The sequence below is a fragment of the Hyposmocoma kahamanoa genome, unplaced genomic scaffold (assembly GCF_003589595.1).
Source record: "Hyposmocoma kahamanoa isolate Upper Pololo Valley unplaced genomic scaffold, ASM358959v1 66, whole genome shotgun sequence".
NCBI lineage: Eukaryota > Metazoa > Arthropoda > Insecta > Lepidoptera > Cosmopterigidae > Hyposmocoma > Hyposmocoma kahamanoa.
This window is the reverse complement of record NW_020653854.1, coordinates 4,274,840-4,296,075: the sequence shown is the minus strand read 5'-3', so window position 1 is coordinate 4,296,075 and position 21,236 is coordinate 4,274,840. Positions and strand designations below refer to the sequence as shown.

Here is a 21,236-nt window from a genome sequence, read left to right as displayed (position 1 = left end):
AATGAAATATAGATTTACAAAATTATTTTTACTTACTTTCAAATACAAAATACAAATACTTAGTTACATGTCAAATTGCATGCCTATTTTTAATTCCTATTGATTTGTAAAGTATACGTATAAATAAAAAGATGTCTCAAGATTGTTTACATTTAGTTAAGTACCTAAACAAATGGACTATAGATTAGTGTGCGACTTTTTGAACAAACGTTGTAATGTTATAAATGCAATGTTTTAAATACACGTATACATTTTTATTACACGAGTATGCACAAATTAAAAATAAATCGTAATGTCATGGAATTTAAATTAATATTTCTATTCAAAACAACAACGCGAACCAAAGGATGCAAATATACAGGGTGATTTGTAATTATACTAATAACCTCGCGAGACTATATTACTAACATCATAAACACCATAAAATTTTAGGAATTGAAACTACTTTTCCGGATGTAAATCGCGTATACTTGTTTTTTCAAACAAACCAACGTTTCGGGCCCTTTACAGGTCCCATGGTTACGGTTGACTAGTCGTTTCCTATGTTTAACAATGGCGAAAACCTAAGAACTCGATATCATAAAATTTTGTTCCACTTTGAATAATTCGTACAAAATTAAATATTAAATAAACGCTCTAAACGGTGATAACTCTGTACGGTAACAAGAGAAACAGGACGCTAGTATGTTTGAACTTTTATACCTGACTTAAGCCGTAAAGGAATTGTACTGACATTCGTATCTCACGAACGAATTATTACTAGACTAGAAAACGACTAGAAAAGTTCATCCGGAGGTTTTACTTCGAGCTAGAAAATGGAACCCAAGTCCATCTGTTATTAGTTTATATTATACCTTTTACAAAAAGGCTTGGGACTGCTTATGCTAGCGTACAAAATTAAAATAACGTATTCATGTCATGATATAACTTTAATTTCAATTGCGTTGCGTGAAACCATGTCAAAAATATGTAGCAAGCGATCGTTAAATGTAGAACTATCATAGGTTTTCTTTTCAGCCTCCTACAAAAAGAAACATACAAAAAGGAATATAAATTTAACAAATATTTTATTCTCTTTCAGATGGCGTCAATGCACTGGACTCTACTTGCCATCCTCTTAAACACAACGCTCATAATCGCCGCACCTAGTGATATTAACAAGCTGGAAGATATCGCTACAGTCGAGAAAGCCGATGCTGAACTACAAACACCTTTAATTCTAACTGAAGAATACAAAGACAATACGGAGACAACTCAGGGACAAAGACAAAAAAGATTCTTCAACTATTACGGATATGGCTTTCCTCCCATTAATCCAGTCATATATCCGAACAGAGATGATCAACATGGACAATATGGTTATGAAGATCCCATAGTACAAATTCAAAGACGATTGCAAGACATTGCTGCGATTGCAAGCACATCGAACCACAACTACAATGTGCCACCGCCATTTCCGCCTGGAGCACATTTTCCTATTCTTTTTCCCATCATTTTTATCCCTTACGTTAACTGTGGGTGTACTCTTAATGAAACTCCTAGCAATCAAACACCTGGTAATCAAACACAACTTTCAAATGTGAACGGCACATCTGGATATGTGCCAGACCTATCTACCAGATTTCCGCAAATGGAAGATGAAAACCAAAATTGGGGATTCTTTATTAACGAAACAGAAGAAACCGACAATCTAGAAGAAGACTTCACAAGACCGATTTCTTTTGACCCAATTTTACCAAACCGACCTATGAATCGTCCGCCACCAGAAGTAGAACACGGAAGCAGTCAGGCTGGAAGCGCTGGAACGAACAATCAGGCCAGTTCAACGACCACTACAACAACTATTCGCCCAATGCCCAATCCTCCGAGACCAATGCAGAATAGACCTCAGTCAGCTTCTCTAGATCCTCCTTCAGCTTGTGATGGGGCGATTCTTAGCTGTTGTCATCAACCACAAGTGACATACGATTGTTTTGCCTTATCAGGTTGTCCTGACCCAAGTTCTTATGGGAATCCCTGTGAAGCCAATGTTATTTTGAGAGTAATTAATAGATTCCAAACGTATTATAGAAGAAGAGGATAAATAGTGCATCGTCGGATTAACGTACATGAAAAGGAAAATCCTGAAAAAGTCGTCTTGAACACTTTAAAATTCCATAAAAAGATGAGATGTAATTTTACAAAGTTTAATTTGGGTAATTATGGCAAAATAGGTCGTAAGTAGGTCAATATAGATTCTGTGAGAGCAGCTGAAAACTTGTACTTGAAAATTAGGTATTACAGCGGTTACACACGGACAAACGTGCGATAAAAACAGCGATACAAAAGCGCGTTTGGAAAACGCGCGATTCGCGCGATTGCATCGATGCAGTCGCTTATGTTGAAAAATGTGTATATGTTTATGCACATTGTTTTGTTAATTGTAAGTTTAAAAGGGAAATTAATTAATTAAAAACGTATATTGTGTTTCCATCGCGATTGCATCGCAACTGCATCGCTGCAGACGCGCTGTTAAAAATCGCCGTTTGTAACCGCTCTTAAACGTGAAACACGCAGAGAACAGGGCGCATGACAGGTCGGGAGCATGGCGGGTGTAATTCTGTCTATTTATGTAAACAACAACACGTCACGCGCCGGAATTACACACGACATTCACTCGGCCCGACCCGCGCCCGTCCCGCACCCGCTGTCCGAGTGTTTCACGCTTTAACGTAACACACAATTGCTTTGAAAAATGTTTTTTTACAATATCAAATGATGGCACGAATAAGTGCGTCTGGTTGTACGCGACATACCAGAGTGACTCAGAGCTTCAAATCGCAAAGATTTGAGTGGAACTGCCACTGTGCCCGTCACCCTGAGACATAAAGTTGACAAGTCCAATGTGCCTGTAGTTAACCCTTCCCCATCAAAACCGGAACACAGTTGTGCGTTACATTACTGCTTGACACAAGCTCTACAGCTACTAAAACTAGGACGTAACATACTTATGTATAATCAGCTATATGAATAAGTTATTAAATGCTTTCTTACAGTCGATCTCTGTTTTAGAAATTAAAGTCGATAAAATTTAAATATTCCTTAATGACTTACTTCCTACTGCTAATCTTAAAATGCAAATTATGTCGAGGATTTTCCGAAATTCCGGATGAATAATTAACAAAATTTTGTATTAATTCTGTGAATTTGATCGAGCGTTTGAAACTTTTCCAAGAACTGTAATATTTAAGAAATTTTTCGCCACATTTTCGTAAGTCAGCTTGAGTTATTAACACTATTAAATATAAAAAGTTTTTTAAGCATTTGTTTTTTTAATAGTGCGAATTGAAAATGTAATTATAATGTAACACTAATTTTGTTCCTATCGATTTGTTTATCGTGTAAAATAGTCTTTATGTCGTACTTGCTTCTTAATAAAAACGTAGTAAAGCCATTAAGCCATTTTGTTTTATATGTAGACGCGGAATGTAAATTGTAATATTGCTTTTTATAAACTGTTTTTATGAGACTATTTCCTATTTTTAACCGACTTCAATTGGTCTGTATTTTTTGTGTGTTTGTTACGCGATGACCCGATATCTGTGAACCGATATTGAACATTCTTTTTTTATTGACAAGCGGACGTATTAGGCCCATTAAAATTTTAAGAAAATATTGCATATCTCGATACTTCCAAGGAACAACGCCAATTTAATTTTTGGATCTGTTCTGTTTTTATTTTCTTATATTTTTCACAAAATTCGTTTTTACGAACTTAGTTTTTTTTCTTTATTTTATTTTCACAAAATTCGGAAATCATATTATTAGTAAATAAATATGTTTGTTTACAAAAATAGCAGAAAATGACCAAAAAATCAAGATGGCGTAGTGTTCATTGGAGGTATCGATCTAAAGATGGCAAATTAGGGAATGAATCTTTTATTGAATTTCACCCATTTCTCGTTAACCGATTTCAATAAAACTTGCTAGTTTGCTTGCTAACTTAGATGTTATTCCTAAAAACATGCTATGGTGACCTAGGAACTAAGATGGAAATGACAGATAGATGAAGGCAACTTCGAAACAGTGCACAAAAATGTAACCTTATGTTTGGATAACGAAATACGGCAACGATCACAGCAAAAGCGGATCAGACAAAATTTTAAGGCCGGTTTAAAAGTCATAAATATATACTTTGTTCATTATATAACTGGGTTAGTTCAGTATATGAAACCACTTAATTTTTACTACTACAAAATGTTTTTACCTACAGCACTATAAGATATGGTTTTTTTGCGATGTGGCAGTGTTTTCATATGATTTTGTTGGACTTTACGAATAATATCAATTATTGTTTACAAAGTAAAAATAATGATTCTGCAGATAAAGAGGCGACACACTTTCAGTTCTGTTCTTGCCCATTAATATACAATAGAAGGCCAATTTCAAAGAAAACATATTAAAGTTTCACAAATTACTAGTAAAAATTAAGAAAAGTCGCCTATATGCCTATAGCATAATAAATAGATTTTAGACTACAGCACGTAGGTAGTTGTTTTATGTTAACGCTTTTGTACTATTCATAATTTTGTACCTGTATTTTGCCCTATCGATTAATTTTCTTATTATTTTTATGATTTCTCATAATCATTATTATATGTAATTATAATAATAATAATAACAATTATAAATAATGCATTTAATATATAATAAAACTGCAACTGCAACGCTCGAGTCGAGTTAGTCAACCGAGTGACAGACTTCGAGAGTACTTCCGTAGGTCATCCATAGTGGGATAACTACGGATTTCGTGCTTCGAGAGTAGGCTCCCAGGTTCGAGTCCTGTCAGATCGAAGGAATTTTTCTTTGTATTCGATCTCTGTATTATAATTATAACAAAATGCATACAAATTTGATATACACTTTAAATTACACCCTGTATATATTGTTATTACAATTAATGTGAATTCTTAAAATTAGGATGAAAAACGGATCAGAAAAATAAAAGTTAAATGATGTAATGGAACAATTTATTCATATTAGTATCTTGATGTTAACGCTAAGTATTTGTGTATTATAAGTAGAAATAAAGATAACAGGTACATATTTACAGCTTTTATATTTTTCCTTTCAAATCTTCTCCCTTCCATCAAGTACAAACGTGAAATATGGTATGATATTGTGTAACGGGCTGGTAAATGTGAAATATACAGGGTGACTAGTTAATTGACGATAATATAAGGACTGATTTCACTCATGAAAGCGAACAACTTTGCCTAAGGACCTTTAAAATTGCGCATAAAAATCAACCATGCATTTCTGTCAAGCACATAATAGCAATTTCATATGAAACAGTTCATATATTATTGTAATTTGAATTTGAATTTGAATATTGGGAATTCAAATAATGTAGTCGAATTGTTCGCAATTATAATATTCAATATTTCGCACCCTTGGTATAATAAGGTCATATCTTTTCAGGAGAAGAGGCTTAAAGATTCTGAGAACGATACATTTTTTATTTTTCAATAGGATAGAAATTTTACATACACATAATTTGTCTCTTGTATACTTCGATTTGTTTAGAATTAGAAAAACTGTAAACACAGACGTAGTGACCAACCAGTAACATCAACAAAAAATTTATAACAAATGACATTTATAAATCACGTAAAAAGTTTCCATTTAATGTTTGGCAGTCTTTGAAATAGTTTACATTTATAAAGACAAAAATTTGTAAGTAGTACAAGTAAAAAAAGGTATTAAATATATTTGAACATTTTGTTTCACGGTTTTTATTAAATTTCTTTAGATATACAACGACTGATTAAAATGGTGCCTGATAAAAGACTCAAAATTTTCTTCTGTCTAGTGATAGAAAAACTAAGTTTAGTAAAGTTTACATTTTTAACGTATTATCACAATGTCATGCGTCTTTACTATACCGGAGGCACGAATTATAATATATATTATGAAGCCAATGTTTGCTATATAAGCAAAGTAAGTTATAGTTAAAAGTAAAAAAAATAATGATATGGTTTTGTAATCACATACTCTTCGTTGAAAATTTTAAATTTCAATTTCGAGTGTCGTTCCAGTAACACGTTTAAAACATCGCAATAAAACTTTAGTCTTGTCGCTTTTGTAATTATTTTTTTATAGTCTGTATACAATTTCGGCCAATTTGAGAGAAAACCTAAAATAAAGATATTGCGTACTCCGAAGCGTAATGTCGATACGGTGCGCGAGTTCTATGGGCGCTTGCACGGTTATTACTCTAATGGTAATGTTTATTGTCTATTGCATAATAGGTCAAGGAATACTACCCTGCTTGTCATACTTAACGCATTTGCTTTTCGGTAGCTTAAGAGATGTTGGCACCAAAAGTTTTATTGTCGTCTAATAAAAAATACCCAAATTTTGCATAACTGTAAAACGAACACTAAATGAGATATAAAAAACCGATGAATTTTTTATATTTATTTATTTATGGGCTTTGATCGTTATTGAACATGTCAGCCCCATTAGAAAAACGGTACATCAAGAAAACACTCATTATAATTCAGACCGATAAATCAAAATACTGTCTAACTAAACATGTATACAAAATCTCCGCGGCACAACACATTGGCTCCGACAAAACAGATTGAAACTACCCAACATTAAATGTACAGAAGCCAGCCTGTGCAAATAACCACGCCCTGATAGGCTCCGTCCGAACACGCTCCATGAACAAATGATGTACATCCTCAGGTCTATGAACACACTCAGAACTCGGTGACGAAAAATTTTCATAGATTTCCTATAGATGGCGCTACGGCTAAAAAGTGGTTGAAAATTAAACATAAAGATCCGACAAACAAACACATAGAAAAACTCGTGAGGTCCGCTGCTTTGTTCCGTAGCTTCGTTGGCAATGCGTCTGCCACGGTTTTCTAGAAAACGTTAGTTCAAATCCGGCCGGATCGAAGTAATTTTTTCTAAGTGTTCGATCTTTCTAATAATTATAACACACTCAGGAAACTACCGCGGTGGCGGGCTAGCATGGAGGTGCAACGTCTTCTCATTATGACATAGAAGTCATCCGCGTGCGCCTCTGCAAACATCTCCGAAGCATTGCAACGCCACGACAACCCATCCTGATTGCGTTATTGTATTGGACACTCTATGACCTCGCTGCAAAATGAATTATTTAAGAATAAAATATCTGACTTTGTGCATAATTTTTATAAGTAGATATTTCTCTTTAAATACTACAGAGAACCTGCTAAATTTTGTTTTTTCAACTGAAGCCTTATTTATTAAATTCTATTTATCCTGAAATTTGCAAATCGCCCAGCGGCTTAACGATACGCCGTCAGTCGCCACTGGGCGCTTGTCGACATTCTTATTTTATTCATATGAAATTCACAGTGCACGAATTGCAGGACGCAAGAGGCGACCTAAAATCTAAATCTCACCTGAAATGTAGGTGTTGAAGTGCCTCGCCGTAAACCACACCAATTACCTGGGTCTCGAACTAGGGAACACTTGAGTATCAGAGCGACAGAATTCACTCTGAAGCACTTCCCAGAATACCCAGGCCGTAACTAATTTACAAAAGTTCATTTCCCAAATTGGTACAACCGGGAATCGAACCCGGGACCTCCTCAAACAGCGCCCACCATGTTAAAACCACCGAGGTTGTCATTTTTGTTTCACTTAACCTCGTAAATGGCAACTTTTGAATATCAACCGGAATCTTTTTATAGCAGCGTATGCTTTACCCCATAAATAAAATTGCTCTGTGAAATCGACTGTCAAGAACAGGCAGTTTATTTTTGTCTCTCGTGAATACGAGATTCACATTTACATTTATGTAAAATAATAGAGATAATTATTAACCAAAAACCGACCTCAAACGTTTGCTTATCGGATTTTTTATTGTATTTGTTACCCTTAGAGGTTGACTATTTTCTTCGAATTTAAATGGGACCAATACACCTCCGTAGAACAACGATCTATGTGCAAGACTACTTGTTCTCAGGACATAGTACATTGCGTTCGTTCTTCTTTGCGAGTGGATGTTCAGATCGACCGTTGTTCTATTTTATATGCCCGAAACGAAATAAGATATATAATTTCTCAAAATACCTTTATATAGGTCTTGGTTTGAATAACGAAATCATTCTCGTAACATGCTTAATCTCTTTTCTCTATATAATTACACCCGACTCTGTTCTTCGGAAGCGTCGAAATAGTAGAGTAATCGTGTAACATACACACACCAAAAATACCCTCGAATTAGGGACGTCCTCCTTTTTTAAAGTCGGTTAAAAATGCATGTAATGTAAAACCGACCGTAAGGTAAATTTGCGAAAACATTTTTTTAATGTAACTTGACCGACGTGTGTGAACTCAGGAACTGATAAATTAATGACCACACAAACATGCGTAGTCGTTAAGCGCACGTATTTTCCCATGTATAGCAATGTGATACATGTCCACGAACAGGTTGTTATGACGTACGTAGCAACGTACGAGCCTTTACAAGTTGCACTTGTACATTGACTTGGACTTAGTAACGCGAAATCTTGGGAAAAAAACATCCTCCAATCTAAGAATCGATAGAAGTGTACTTCGAACACAGTTTTTTTTGGGGAAAAATCATCGATACTAATATAATAAACAGGCTGTTTGAGATTATGTTGGTTAACTTAACAAGTATTTCAAATGTACCTACAATTGACGGTCGGTGAATTAAAAAAAAGTAAGCCGAAGTTGAATGTACGCAACAAACTTAGCAATGCAAGTCTTATTGCTTAGTTGAAGAATAATTTTCTTTGACAAGCTAACGGGAATGGTATAATAGGGATCAGTCACCAATGCTGCCTTCATACGTAAAGAATGAGAAAAAAATTATAAACCACTACCTTCTACCCGCGACTTCGTCTGCATAGAACGACTACTTCGAGTGGCCCATTAATCTAGAGGGATAATTGACAAAAATCGATGAAACATTGTTTATTTTTGGAAAAATATGAATTTTTAAATTCCTTATTTCAAAAATGATTGGTTCTCCACACAAACTTTCGTCTTCTATTTCACCCCGTTTTGAAATTTACGTTTGTGACAGAAAGTGGCCAATGTCCTTCTCCTAGGTTCCAGTTATCTCTATATACATATATAATAGACAGAGTTAGTTTCGTATTTATAAAGCTAGCTTAATGTAGGTGAAAGTGATAAAACTTCTATACAATTTACATTCATGTTAACTGATTATTTTTCAACATTTTATATTATACTAGTTACACTCGTGCAATTATTAGTCACAAAGATTGAAACTAAGTTATTGCAACAAACTTGTTAAGTCCATACAACTGACAAATGGTCAAATATCCGTTTAAGTAGAAAAAATAGAGCACAAAATTGTCTTTTAAAAACAATTAAAATTAGTTAACGTGTTGGACTTATCGGAACCTACCCTAACGATGCATGGCTGAAATATTATTAAACAATTCCAATATCATAGAACTGGGTTATGGTTTTTTTATGATATCTCTAAAAATTATTTTGCCACTTACCCGCGTGTACAGCAGTAAATATATTATGAATGCGAACGAAGCTACAAGCGAATACTAGTGATAAATCCACGATTCTGTGGTTAAACTGGACTCGAATGAAGTGTACACATATTTATAAATACGTACACACATTTTGTTTCAAGCCAGACGGCCGGAGGTAGAGTTGTAGAACGAACGCACGTTTGGATTAACTTGGCCGTGAAACGTGTTCTAGTGATTTTTACTTAAATTTTAATTTAAAAATAAAACAAATAGGTAAGTCATATTATTACTATGTTATTGTTTAAATACTTTATGTAGGTGCATAAGTAAAATACGTAACAGTGATTTTACCATGAAAGTAAGTAGGTAACTATACCAATTCTTTATTTCCACTTCGCAATAGGTTAGCTACAAAGCTAAACATTTGAACAAAAGTAACATAAAATGGCGGAAGTAGTTTGTATTACCTATATCAGAATAGTATTTTATGCAATCGTTGCATAATGAGGGTTCTTAAAGTCGAGGCCTAAGTAGAGATTTTAAGACCTAATTATGTAATGGTTGCGTACAATACTTTAAAATAATGTAGTAGAACCTATGTTTAATGTATAATTTGTTAACAAAGACAGTATAGCGGTTGAGTAGCATGCCAATTGATATTTTAATTAGCAAAAATACGACGTTCATTTTTTTTATTTCATTTTTTTTTTAATACGTTCTGTATATAGATAGAACTTTCATGAAAATTTTCAGCTCAATGGCGAGCACTTAACTTTGATTCAGAACTAAAAAGAGCGCCTTTGATATGATTTCTAAAATTATAGTTTTCAGATTTAAGTACAGGAGTAGAAAAACATTCTTTTTTTGAATTTATTTTGTCCGAAACACGTTAAACTTTTATTATTTTGTTATTCAAAACAACAACAACAACAACACATCTGCGACGATTTCATATTTATTTTGTTTAATCTCTTTATAAAGAGGAAAAACCTTTGATGTAAACAAAATTGTTGTAATAAAACGAAATATCAACTTGTTATATCACAATCTAAAATCAACCTCGATATATAATGATTTATTCATGTAAACCCATTTAGAATTAAACAGTTTTTTTGTGTGAATTTTTAATTCATGTTTCTAGCTTAGAAGGCTATTTGACTCAAGTTGGGCAATTTGTTTTTTACGTCTGGGTCTTCGCGGTGAGCATTTATGCCACTATAAAAACAATAGAAACAATGGATATCTAGACGTAAACATTGTGAACGTTTCTAATTTCTATTGATTTGTGATGGACCTTCCAATGTTATCCATACATATTTTAATGTATTCACTTGATAATATTAAACAACAATGTTGTTGCCTGTTGACGTGCATGTGAACAATTATTTGATTGGACACTATGAAACTATAGTTGTTTTTCTATTGCGATGACCATAAAATCCATCCTTTGTTAATGTATAAAAGAAAAATATTTAAAAAAATTAATACCAAACATTAATCAATAATGTATCGTAAGTTCATGCTGATTTCCAACGTTTGGAGTAACTTTAGAAAATTTTTGTCTTGTAATTACAAAACACTGCTTTTAGTGTCGTTTGAAAGTTTCTTTGTCATCAAAGTCTTTGCCCAATCAAAGAATTTTATAAATACCGAAATAAGTGAGTCTGAAGGAGCTATATCGGGCGAATGTAGCGGACGAGGAAACACATCCGTGTCTAAGTGACACTTAGATAGAAAATTAGAAATATAATAATTTTAAATAGAAACATAATAGATCATTCATAAAAAAACCGACATCAAAAGTTTCCTTATCCGCTTCCGCTGTGTTCGTTATGTGGATTTGCCAAGTCTTATTGACATCGGTTAACGGACGGTGGGTGAAACTCAATAAACAGAATGCATCCCCACATTTGCCACCCTCAGAAATGGAGTGTTTTCTTCAAATTTGAATGAGACCACTATCAAAGCCTCTTTCTAACAAAAAAAGAATAATCGAAATCGGTTTATAAATGCCGAAGTAATCACGTAACATATATACAAAAAACAACTTCCTCCTTTTTTGTAGTCGGTTCACTAAATGTAGTTATAATTTGGAAAACATAACAAGGTGCTGAAACCTCCTGCATTTTAGTACATCATCTCAAAACAGTACTTGAAAGGAAACATGAATGGTTGATTGGACGCGTGGTGATTATTCTGATTGTCATAAAAATTTTTGAATAGAAAGCCACCGTGATACTCAGACACATTAACCAAAATAATAGATAACTCACGTAATTAATCCGAATTTTTGCTCAACATCTTTCGAACCAATTCGTGGTCCTTAATCATGAGATTCCGCAGCGGTTCGAAACATATGTACTGGTTCCATCGAGTCATGATTCGGTATGCGTAAGTTATCCGTTGTACTAGTTAATATACCATAACAATTGTAGCAGCCCCATAGCTTTCTGTTTTACTTTTGATTGTGGTGTCCCTCCCTACCGATCTTTAGGGTGTACGAGAAGGGCACTGTAACCAGTACCCTGGGTACACGTACAGTACAATATCAGCAGTAGAGCTCCTTGTGAAAGAGTTCGTCCGGGGAAGTACGGCCACCGTTCTTATTTCTGCCACCAAGCAGTAACGTGAGCATTACTGCGTTTCGGTTTGGAAGGTAAGGGTGCTGGTGAAATTACAGGCACATGGGACTTGTCAAGTTATGTCTTAATGACAGTGCCCCTAAGATCTTTACGACTTAAAGCTCTGAGTGGCACTGCAACTGTTATGCACAGGCGCGTCGCTTACCACCAGGCGCACGACTTGTTCGTCCCGTTACTTGGATAACAAGAAAAAAAAAAACAAATCCCCTTAAAATACATTAAATTATTGAGAATATTAAATATTCCACTATGGCTATGATCAAATCTAAGTTTTCATCCTTTACAGTACGGTGTAGCTCTTATAATGTTATGTGCAATGTCCTCAGTGGACGGGAAAACCCAACCGTGCCGTGACATTGTTCATTTATTGATACGGCTCTCTGACGTCACTCGAGCTTGTAAAGTATAAACAGTATTTGTTATGACCGTTTTGACCCCGGCCTGATGAATATTGCTGCACTCAGAGAAAAGCTTTGCTAGCTGAGAACTGACAGAATTGTTTAGTGTTCAGAACAATTTTTTTTATTGTCATGGAACTAAAACACGATTCGCGCTATCCATGAATATAAAAAATATTTGTTATAAAAACTAAATAAACTGTCAGTTCGCAGTGAACAAAGGTTTTTTCTGAATGGACCGGCTGATGGAGTGACAGATGCCGAATGGCAGACGGTGTCTTCGTGTTCTTCTGTTTAGCCGATGTCATTTGTTATGAACAACTACTCCAGATTAGTTTAATTTAGAAAGCCTCGACCTCCATGTCGAAACTGAAAAGATAGATAGGAGGGTGGACTCTAAAAAATGTACAATATAGTAGCAAAATGGCAGCAAAACGGCCATTAAAAAAACCAGTTCACTCTTTGATAATAGTAATTATCACTCATGTAACCAATGAACGTCAGTATATTGACGTAATTTGAAAAAAAAATATTTTCTAGTATGAAGTCCCGTCTGTATATAATCAACCGTATATAATGTAGAATAGTGGAGTAGACCTTAAAAGAGAGCTGTGGCCACTAGCGGTACTTTTTTTACGATAACAAGACCTAAGGGGTTTCAAACCGAAACGCAGTAATCCTCACATTACTGCTTGGCGGCAGAAATACGTAAGATGGCAGTACTTCTGTCAATGAACTCTTTCATTAGGAACTCTATTGCTACTACTTGGATGGCTATAGGCTGGGTGTTACCGTCTCTTAGGTACTTTTGACACCTTCGAAATTTCCTGTGATCTATATACATCACAATATTTTTATATACCATAATTTATATACATGACGCCTTTTTTTAATGCCTAAATGCATTAAATATTCAAAATACATGGAAAAAACAGTTACGCAAATTATTAGTCTACTTCCATCCTAAAAAATTGAACATTGATATCAATTTAGTATACGAACAACTGACAATTAAATAATTATTTATACAAAGTGTTTAATATGTTTTATATTAAATGAATATGGTGTTAAACCGGAAATCCTTGTGATAATCAGTATCTGTTTGTTGTCAGTAAATGTTTTCTGTACATTATATTGCGCGTTTTTATAGAGTATAAAAAAGTTTAGGCTTTGTTTATTTTTTGTTGAAACTTCACAGTTTATTTGGTATACCTAAATATAATTTTGCATTAATAACATTTCGTTTTTCGTTTCAGCCAATATGGTTCACAGCGCGACGATTATTTGCCTAATGGCGGTGTTTACGCAAGCAATTTGCGCCCCTCAAGTCAAAACCACAAAGGACAAAATTGCCTCCACACTCGCCACCCCAGCTAACCTCTCTTACGACGAATTACTATTCATTCTCAAAGTTAGGAACGGAGAAGAAGTGACGAAACCGATATCACTCTCACCTTGCGCCAGAGCAATATTAGGATGCTGTCGAAAGAAAATTATGAACGAACAATGCTCTGAAACTTTACAATGTGGAGCGTTCTTCTTTGACGTGAACCCCTGCGAAGACAAGTTTGTAATAGACGCTTTGAACGCAGCTAGAGCTTTCTACGAGCAATTTAATACTGTGAGAAGGTAATTAGTGAAATCAATCAATGACAAGACTTGAGACGAAGACTATAGAACAAAAAGCGTTCTAAGTGAACAGAGGAAAGTTTTATCAAGAAGCACTGGCGACAAATTGTTGTAGTCGGTGGTGCGTCGAGAATTTTAAGTTTAAATAAAGGTTAAATTGAGGCTTACGATGATGATTGTGTGATTCACGTGATACGGGAGATGAATGTTGACGTGAAAGCCTAAAGTTGCCGATTTCATTATAGATTTAATTAATAAATTTGTTTTAAAAAGATATGGTATTTTAAAATTTGGAGCTCACTGAAAGTTGGAAACCGATTTCAATCCTAGGATCTTATGTATGTGGTTTGCAAATACGTCAAGTAATAAAGGTCTTGTGATAATGCTTTACCCTGATATAAAAGTGATACATAATAATTTTCTATCGAAATGAAAGCTGATGATGAGATATCTTGGCTAATAATTTCTATGTCGTCTAGACTGTCGACTAAATCGTGAAGACGTCGTTAAATATAAATCTGAATAATTTGACCTAAAATTACACCATTACTTTAATAAGGCTTCATTTGCAAAATGACAATTTTTCAGGAGGGAGGTTGAAACGATCCACGATAAAAATAAGTCGGTAATTTTCATCCTTAAGAATGGTTACATATGGCGATTATTTACACTGTTTACAATCGCTTATAAATCACAAGTGCAGCGATGCAATCGCGCGTTTGTATCGATGCAGTCGCGCGTTTTTTTATCGATGCAGTCGCGCGTTTTCATCGCTGCTTAAACTCACGCGTGTGTGTTAAGATAGACGATTAGATACTGCATCGCGTTTGCATCGCTGTGTAAAGTCGCCATGTGTAACCGCTCTTAACAGGTTATAAAATTTAACATATACATAGTTTATTTTATGTAGTGCGTATTATTTTTATGACCTACATATAAAATCATAAAGAGGTAAAAACAAAAGGAATATAATTTCTAAATTGAATTTCGTAGGCACAGGCAATCATACAAGAAAAGTGCTTTTATCACATAACAGACAGTTAAATAAGCATAAAAAATTATCATCTTCTTTAATTCGTGGAATCTTAAAACCTCTCTTAAAAAGTTGTCATTTTGCAGATGTGCACTTGTTTGATGTTATTACACCACGGGTGCGATTTTTGCCTAACATATGGTTTACAAAAGGTGGTACACATCAAATAATAATCCTTTTTAGCATATTAATATACATTTTAGTAGTTAGTTCAATATAATCAGATATGACAGACTAATTGGTTGATCTATATAGATTTTTAAAAGTCTATACAACCCTTAAATGGCTTTGGTAGATTCCACATGACAGTGAAAGTGTTGGATCAATCGCTTCGGAAAAAATTAATAATAAAATTAAGGATGTACGGACAACGGCACATCAGACTACACATTTTTGTTCGAAACTCCAGGGTAATGGAACAAGATACGTCAATGTGTAGCTTGATATGCTGGCGTGTGTACACTGATAACTATACGGTGAGAAAACATGATTCTTAAAACTTTTCATGATAGAAAAAGAAACACAAAACTTACCTCGAAATTTCACAATAAAACCGCTGTATTCAATACAACTTCACGTATACCAATGATTATTTTCTATAACAACTGAACAACATAGACCACGTACAGTAAACGATACAAATTTCTCAAGTGGTTTTAATTTCGTTTGTAGAAAAATACATTCTGAAATAACAGATACGAGATTGAAAGCTGTCATTTCGCCTTAAAACCGAGGAAGTCAAACAAAATGAGTTAATTCAATGATTAAATTGGTAAAAGAGAATTTCTATGAATACTAATTAAATTTACCTACTGGTTTTGTTTATACTGCTGAGTACGAAAGAACTAAATCTAAATTGTACCAAGTCAGATGAATAATTCCCACTCCTCATGGAAAAATGGCATAAGTGGAGTTACGTCAAAAACGTTTATTGCTCCATTAGATAGGGAAAATTATAACTCACATCCTCTCCAATTCTTGTAGCTCTATCGACTAATAATGTAAACATGTAAACATACAATATAATAACATGTTTGACGTAACTCCACTTATACCATTCCTCCATGAGGGGTGCGAATTGATTTTGAAAAAGAAACGATTTTAAGCAGGATTCGAAAATAACAAGATATTTATTTTCTTTGATAATCATCACGATAATATCGAGTTATTAGGTTTTTGCAATTGTTACATTTATGTAATGAAACTATTTTTTCGGATGTAAATTGCGTATTTTTCACACAAATCCTGACCCTTTACGTTGGTTTATTTGAAAAAACAAATAGACGGGACTTAGATCCGAAACAATATTACCAATTATCATGACAATTAGCTGATATTTATCTATGCTGATCCACAGTTTTAACCGACTTCAAAAAAAAAGGAGCCGTTACTCCGGCAATTGTGAACCGACTGTCGGACGTCGGGCAAATGCCGGAATAATCGCTTAACATACACACAAAATAATAATAATAATAATACAGTCGAATTGGAAACCTCCTCCTTTTTTGAAGTCGGTTAAAAGACAGATCGATCACGAAATCGCCGCCGCCACACGCGTCGCTAATTTTTGAGAAAACTAAATAAATACGAAGAAAAAGCTTTGGTAAAACGACTTGACATGTTTGGACGCCTTTAAATTAGACGCAAATAGAAGTGCCGCTGTCGCGCCACTATTAATTTTCATACAATATTTAGACGCTCAGTTGCAGCACCTTTGTCGTGACACGCGCGTGTCACTTAAGCATAACACACACAGAAAAAGACTACTGGTCGAGCGCGTGTCGGGTCGGGAGCACGGCGGGTGTCATTCCCTGTATTACCCGACACCGCGCTATAATCGCACCACTACAGAACTTTTACAAGCGTCCTTTGGATACGCCTGGGATTGTCGTGGACATCGCAGCTACATGGGCCATACTGTGGGCGGGATTACCCTGGACACTGCTCGTACGCTTCTTTTTCCTTACTTGCGGTCTTCTACAGTGTTAACTCTTCTTTTTTCATTTTAATCTTCTGTAATAAACACTTCCAAAATTTTTTTCTACAATTTTTCTTCCACGATTTTTTTGTCTTCTAATATTTTCTTCTATAATTTTTCTTTCTGTTGGTCGTCTTGACGTTAAATTTTCAATAATTTTCCTGTATTGTAATCTTCATTGTTATGTTGTTCAAATGTACTATTCTTCACAAAAGATAAGTTCACTGGTATGGGTCGCCATCTCATATTATCATATTAGACGTAGATGATAGAGTTAAAATTGATTGATTTTAATTTTTGTGTTTCATTTTTCGTTGATTCAACGTCTCTTACATTTTTATTGTTCGGTCTCCAGAATATGAATGAGAAAATAATACGATTTAAAATGAAAAGTAAACTTAATTTCTAACCAAGCAATACGTACCATATTGCAGTTAGACTATAAATATAGTCTATAAATATACTACACTGACACAAACACATGGCAGAACAATGCTAGCGACAGTATTTTGTTTATCCAATCAATTTTATAATTATTGAGATAATTACCGTGATAATTATTGCTTGGAACACTCATTTTAAGCAATAAGTGAATCTGGTTTTCCACAAAGAAAGATGGTAGGAAGCCGCTGAATTTTGTGTTCAGATTGGGTGCTACGGTTGGCAAAATGAAAAATGGCTTGACGACGGTGGCGTGGTCCTTTAGCAGCGTTAGTATATTGAAATAATATAACGACAGCGATAGCATTGTACATTTCTAAAAGCTTACTATAAATTCTAATACAATCTTAGAAATAAAGAAAAACTAACACATCCCTTTACCAGATTAGTTAAAACAAAAAAAAAACACAGCTTGTATAATAAAATCAAATTGTATAATAAATTACCCCTAGCAATAACACATTTGACTATCGAGTTTAAAAAAAGCCAATTTGTAAAATTGAGGAATTCCTAGAACTGTCTCTGAAGCAAGACCAATTCTTATAATTATTTGAAGGATTTTTACTTTTTTTTTTAAATTTATCTTTATATCTTAAGACTGAATTCTATTATATTATTGGTATGTTAATGTGTTTTGTTTTAAATTATTTTAGCGTTTTAAATGACAATTACATTAAATTTTCTGTAATTTTATTATTGAAATTAATGTAATGAGGTATTTTAATTTTTTTTATTTATAGTATTTTGACTTGCCATTTTTTTCGTAACATGGTCAATAAATAAATTGAAAATTTAAAGAATTCTAATGCTTAGTATATCTTATGGATTTACGAATACATTTATTCACCAGGGATGCAAAATGCCTGAATGGTGTTTAGAGATCAGCCAACAGAAACTAGAGTAAAAAAAATGTACTCTTATCGACAATACAGAAAACTGCTTTATACCGCGAAGTGGCAGAATCGATAACAAAGCGTGTGCCCAAGTCAGGATTCATATTTCCATGCTGAATTTTGACAACTTGTCAAGGATAAATCTATTTGCGAACGTCGTACTTGCATGCTAAATTCTTGTTTATGTTTGTGGAAGCCCCACAGATCTATTTGTTCTAATCGATGTATTGTACGTATCCCCTGTTTATGATTGTTTGTTTCTCTTTGAAAAACAAATGAGGAGGTTATTTTATTATAATAAGAGAGCATTTGACTTCCATCTCACGACGATGAATTCCTATTCACTCTCGCCTAGAACAGGTCCAAGTTATAGCTGACTTACCTTGACTGACTGCCTGAATTGACTGCCACGCAGTTATCCCAGGTTCGATTCTTGGGACGGGTGAAATATTTGTGTGGCCTACATTTATTTCTCTCGTGAGTTGGGTGTAATTTGTGGTTGTCTATGTGTGTCTATGGCACCCGCGACACAGAGTTTCCCTTAGTGCGGAGCTATGTTGAGTGTGTGCGTTATTATTATTATAGCGTTCAAGGAATAAGTCTGCAGGTAGGAAGTCAACTGTATAGCCGTTCGCCATATATAGCCACAATATTGGTGGAATATCCACAATTAATCTTAATTAGAGCAGGAAAAGAAGCTTGACAAAAACAACAGAGAACCGTTGGAAAGATGTTTGGGCATTTGATACGAAATCGAAATACAAGGAAAGATCGAAAAAAAGAGAGGTAAGGAAAGATCAAGATAAAGATATTTAGATCGAACAAGGGAAATAGTTAATATCATATCGCATCAGGAACTGAAAGGACAACTGAACGTTGGTGAATACTAGGGCTTTCAATCTCCCTGCATTTCCGCGTCTCGGAAAAACGAGAGTTTCTAAACTGTTTTAACTACCTCAGAGGCATGTCGATGTCAGAGGCCGAACGGTTACCACACTGGACTGCCACGCAGGGATCCCGGGTTGGATTCCCGCGCCGGGAGAAATATTTGTATGGACGACATTTATGTCTCTCATCAGTTTGGGTGTATTTTTAACCGACTTTAAAAAAGGAGGAGATTCTCAATTCGATGTCTTTTTTGTATGTATGTTACGAGATAACTCCGACATTCGTGAACCGATTTTGATGATTCTTTTTTTGTTGGAAAGAGGGTACTTCGGAAGTAGTCTCATATAAATTTGAAGAAAATATTCCCCCTCTAAGGGTGGCAAACTAGTGGATGATTCGGGTTTCGCGCACTTCCCGGTAACCGATTTCAATAAAACTTGGCAAATAGATGTAATTCTACGAACTTTTGAGGTCAGTTTTTTTAGTACTCTTTACTGAGGTTATTATAGTGGGTACTTAAAAAACAAATGGCATTTGGTACAGTTTCAGATGTATAAAGGACTTGATTTTGTGACCACCCTTGTTCATCTCCACAAATTATACTAAGTTGCACTCTAGAGTGTTGCCAAGTCCATGTAGCCTAAATAAAAAAATAACTGATTGTTTAGTAGGTTTTTCATACTTGTTAATTAAATGGCTTAAGTGTTAAAAGTGGCAATATATTCCCAAGATTCAAAACGTCGGTCTCGATTCTCGAAAATGTCAAAAAATAGTCGAGACTCTCTAAATTTTCGAGACCGAGATTTCCGGGATGTAGTGAATAATGTTCTAGAGCCTAACTAAAAAAAATAAGACGCTTCTCAAAACCCTGCAGTGCGCGCCACTACAAATTTTCATGGACATGCAAAAATGGCGCGACTGTGGTGTTGTAGCTGCGCTTCTTAATATTGTATGATAATTGCTGATGCAACAGACATCCCTTCTGCAACTGCGGAAGTTCCGCACGCTTTATCACATCTGGTTTCGTCTCTGCTTCCGCACCTTTTAAGACGGAACTTTTATCGGAGGTATGTAACGTCGCGTCGGTTTTAGCAGTTTTGTGTTGTTTTAAGTGCAATTTTTTTCGAAATAAAAGGCGAAAAATTATGAACGCAAAAAACAAACCTGTTTGAATCTAATTTAATCTATTCCGTTGAGATCTATATAGTATTTACACTTGCTTCCGTTTCTGTTAAGATTTATTTCTGAGATCTGGGGGTCTATTTTCATTCTCCGTCCGACATCCGTTCGAATAAATAACTGTCAAATAAGTAATATTCAACCAAATTAAAAGACAACGTCAAGTATGAGGCTTCACTCGCATCATGCGTCTTTTAATTTGGTCGAGTATTACATAATTGACAGTTATTTACTCGGACGGATGTCGCACGGAGAATGAAAGTAGACCCCTGTTTCCGTTTCTGTTTCCGTGATGGCGCTTGTGTTGAATTACTAATAATTATAAGTAAAATAATTAGTAGTCTCGCCACAGACGCGCTTCTACAAGCAGTTAATTTGAAAGCGCCCTTATCTTTTACATAAGGAGAAAAAGAGATTCCATTTAAAAGAACAAATATTTTACTAAAACAAAAGCGCTTACTATAGCCTCACATTAAAACTTCCTTATATACCCATTTAAGGAAGATAACTCAATCCAGGGGGCAGAGATAAAACTGCCTGGCGAACTGCCAGCCGCAAGCAACAAGTCTGATAAAACCATTTTCAACTATGAGGAACAGTGCTACGGCTTCCTGCACTGAGATAATAATAC

The 21,236-nt window shown here is 34.7% G+C and overlaps 2 protein-coding genes across 2 annotated transcripts in view; one reads left to right on the top strand and one right to left on the bottom strand.

Annotated features, from left to right (window-relative positions):
- Window positions 1-3,795, top strand: part of LOC113231790 — a 39,774-nt gene extending 35,979 nt beyond the window's left edge. Inside the window, exon 2 of the mRNA XM_026466321.1 lies at window positions 1,082-3,795. Coding sequence (XP_026322106.1) covers window positions 1,082-2,083 — 1,002 coding nt within the window. The 3' untranslated portion in view covers window positions 2,084-3,795. The remainder of the gene's footprint in view (window positions 1-1,081) is intronic.
- LOC113231792 overlaps window positions 1-21,236 on the bottom strand; it is a 406,442-nt gene that overhangs the window by 295,348 nt on the left and 89,858 nt on the right. The window lies entirely within an intron of this gene.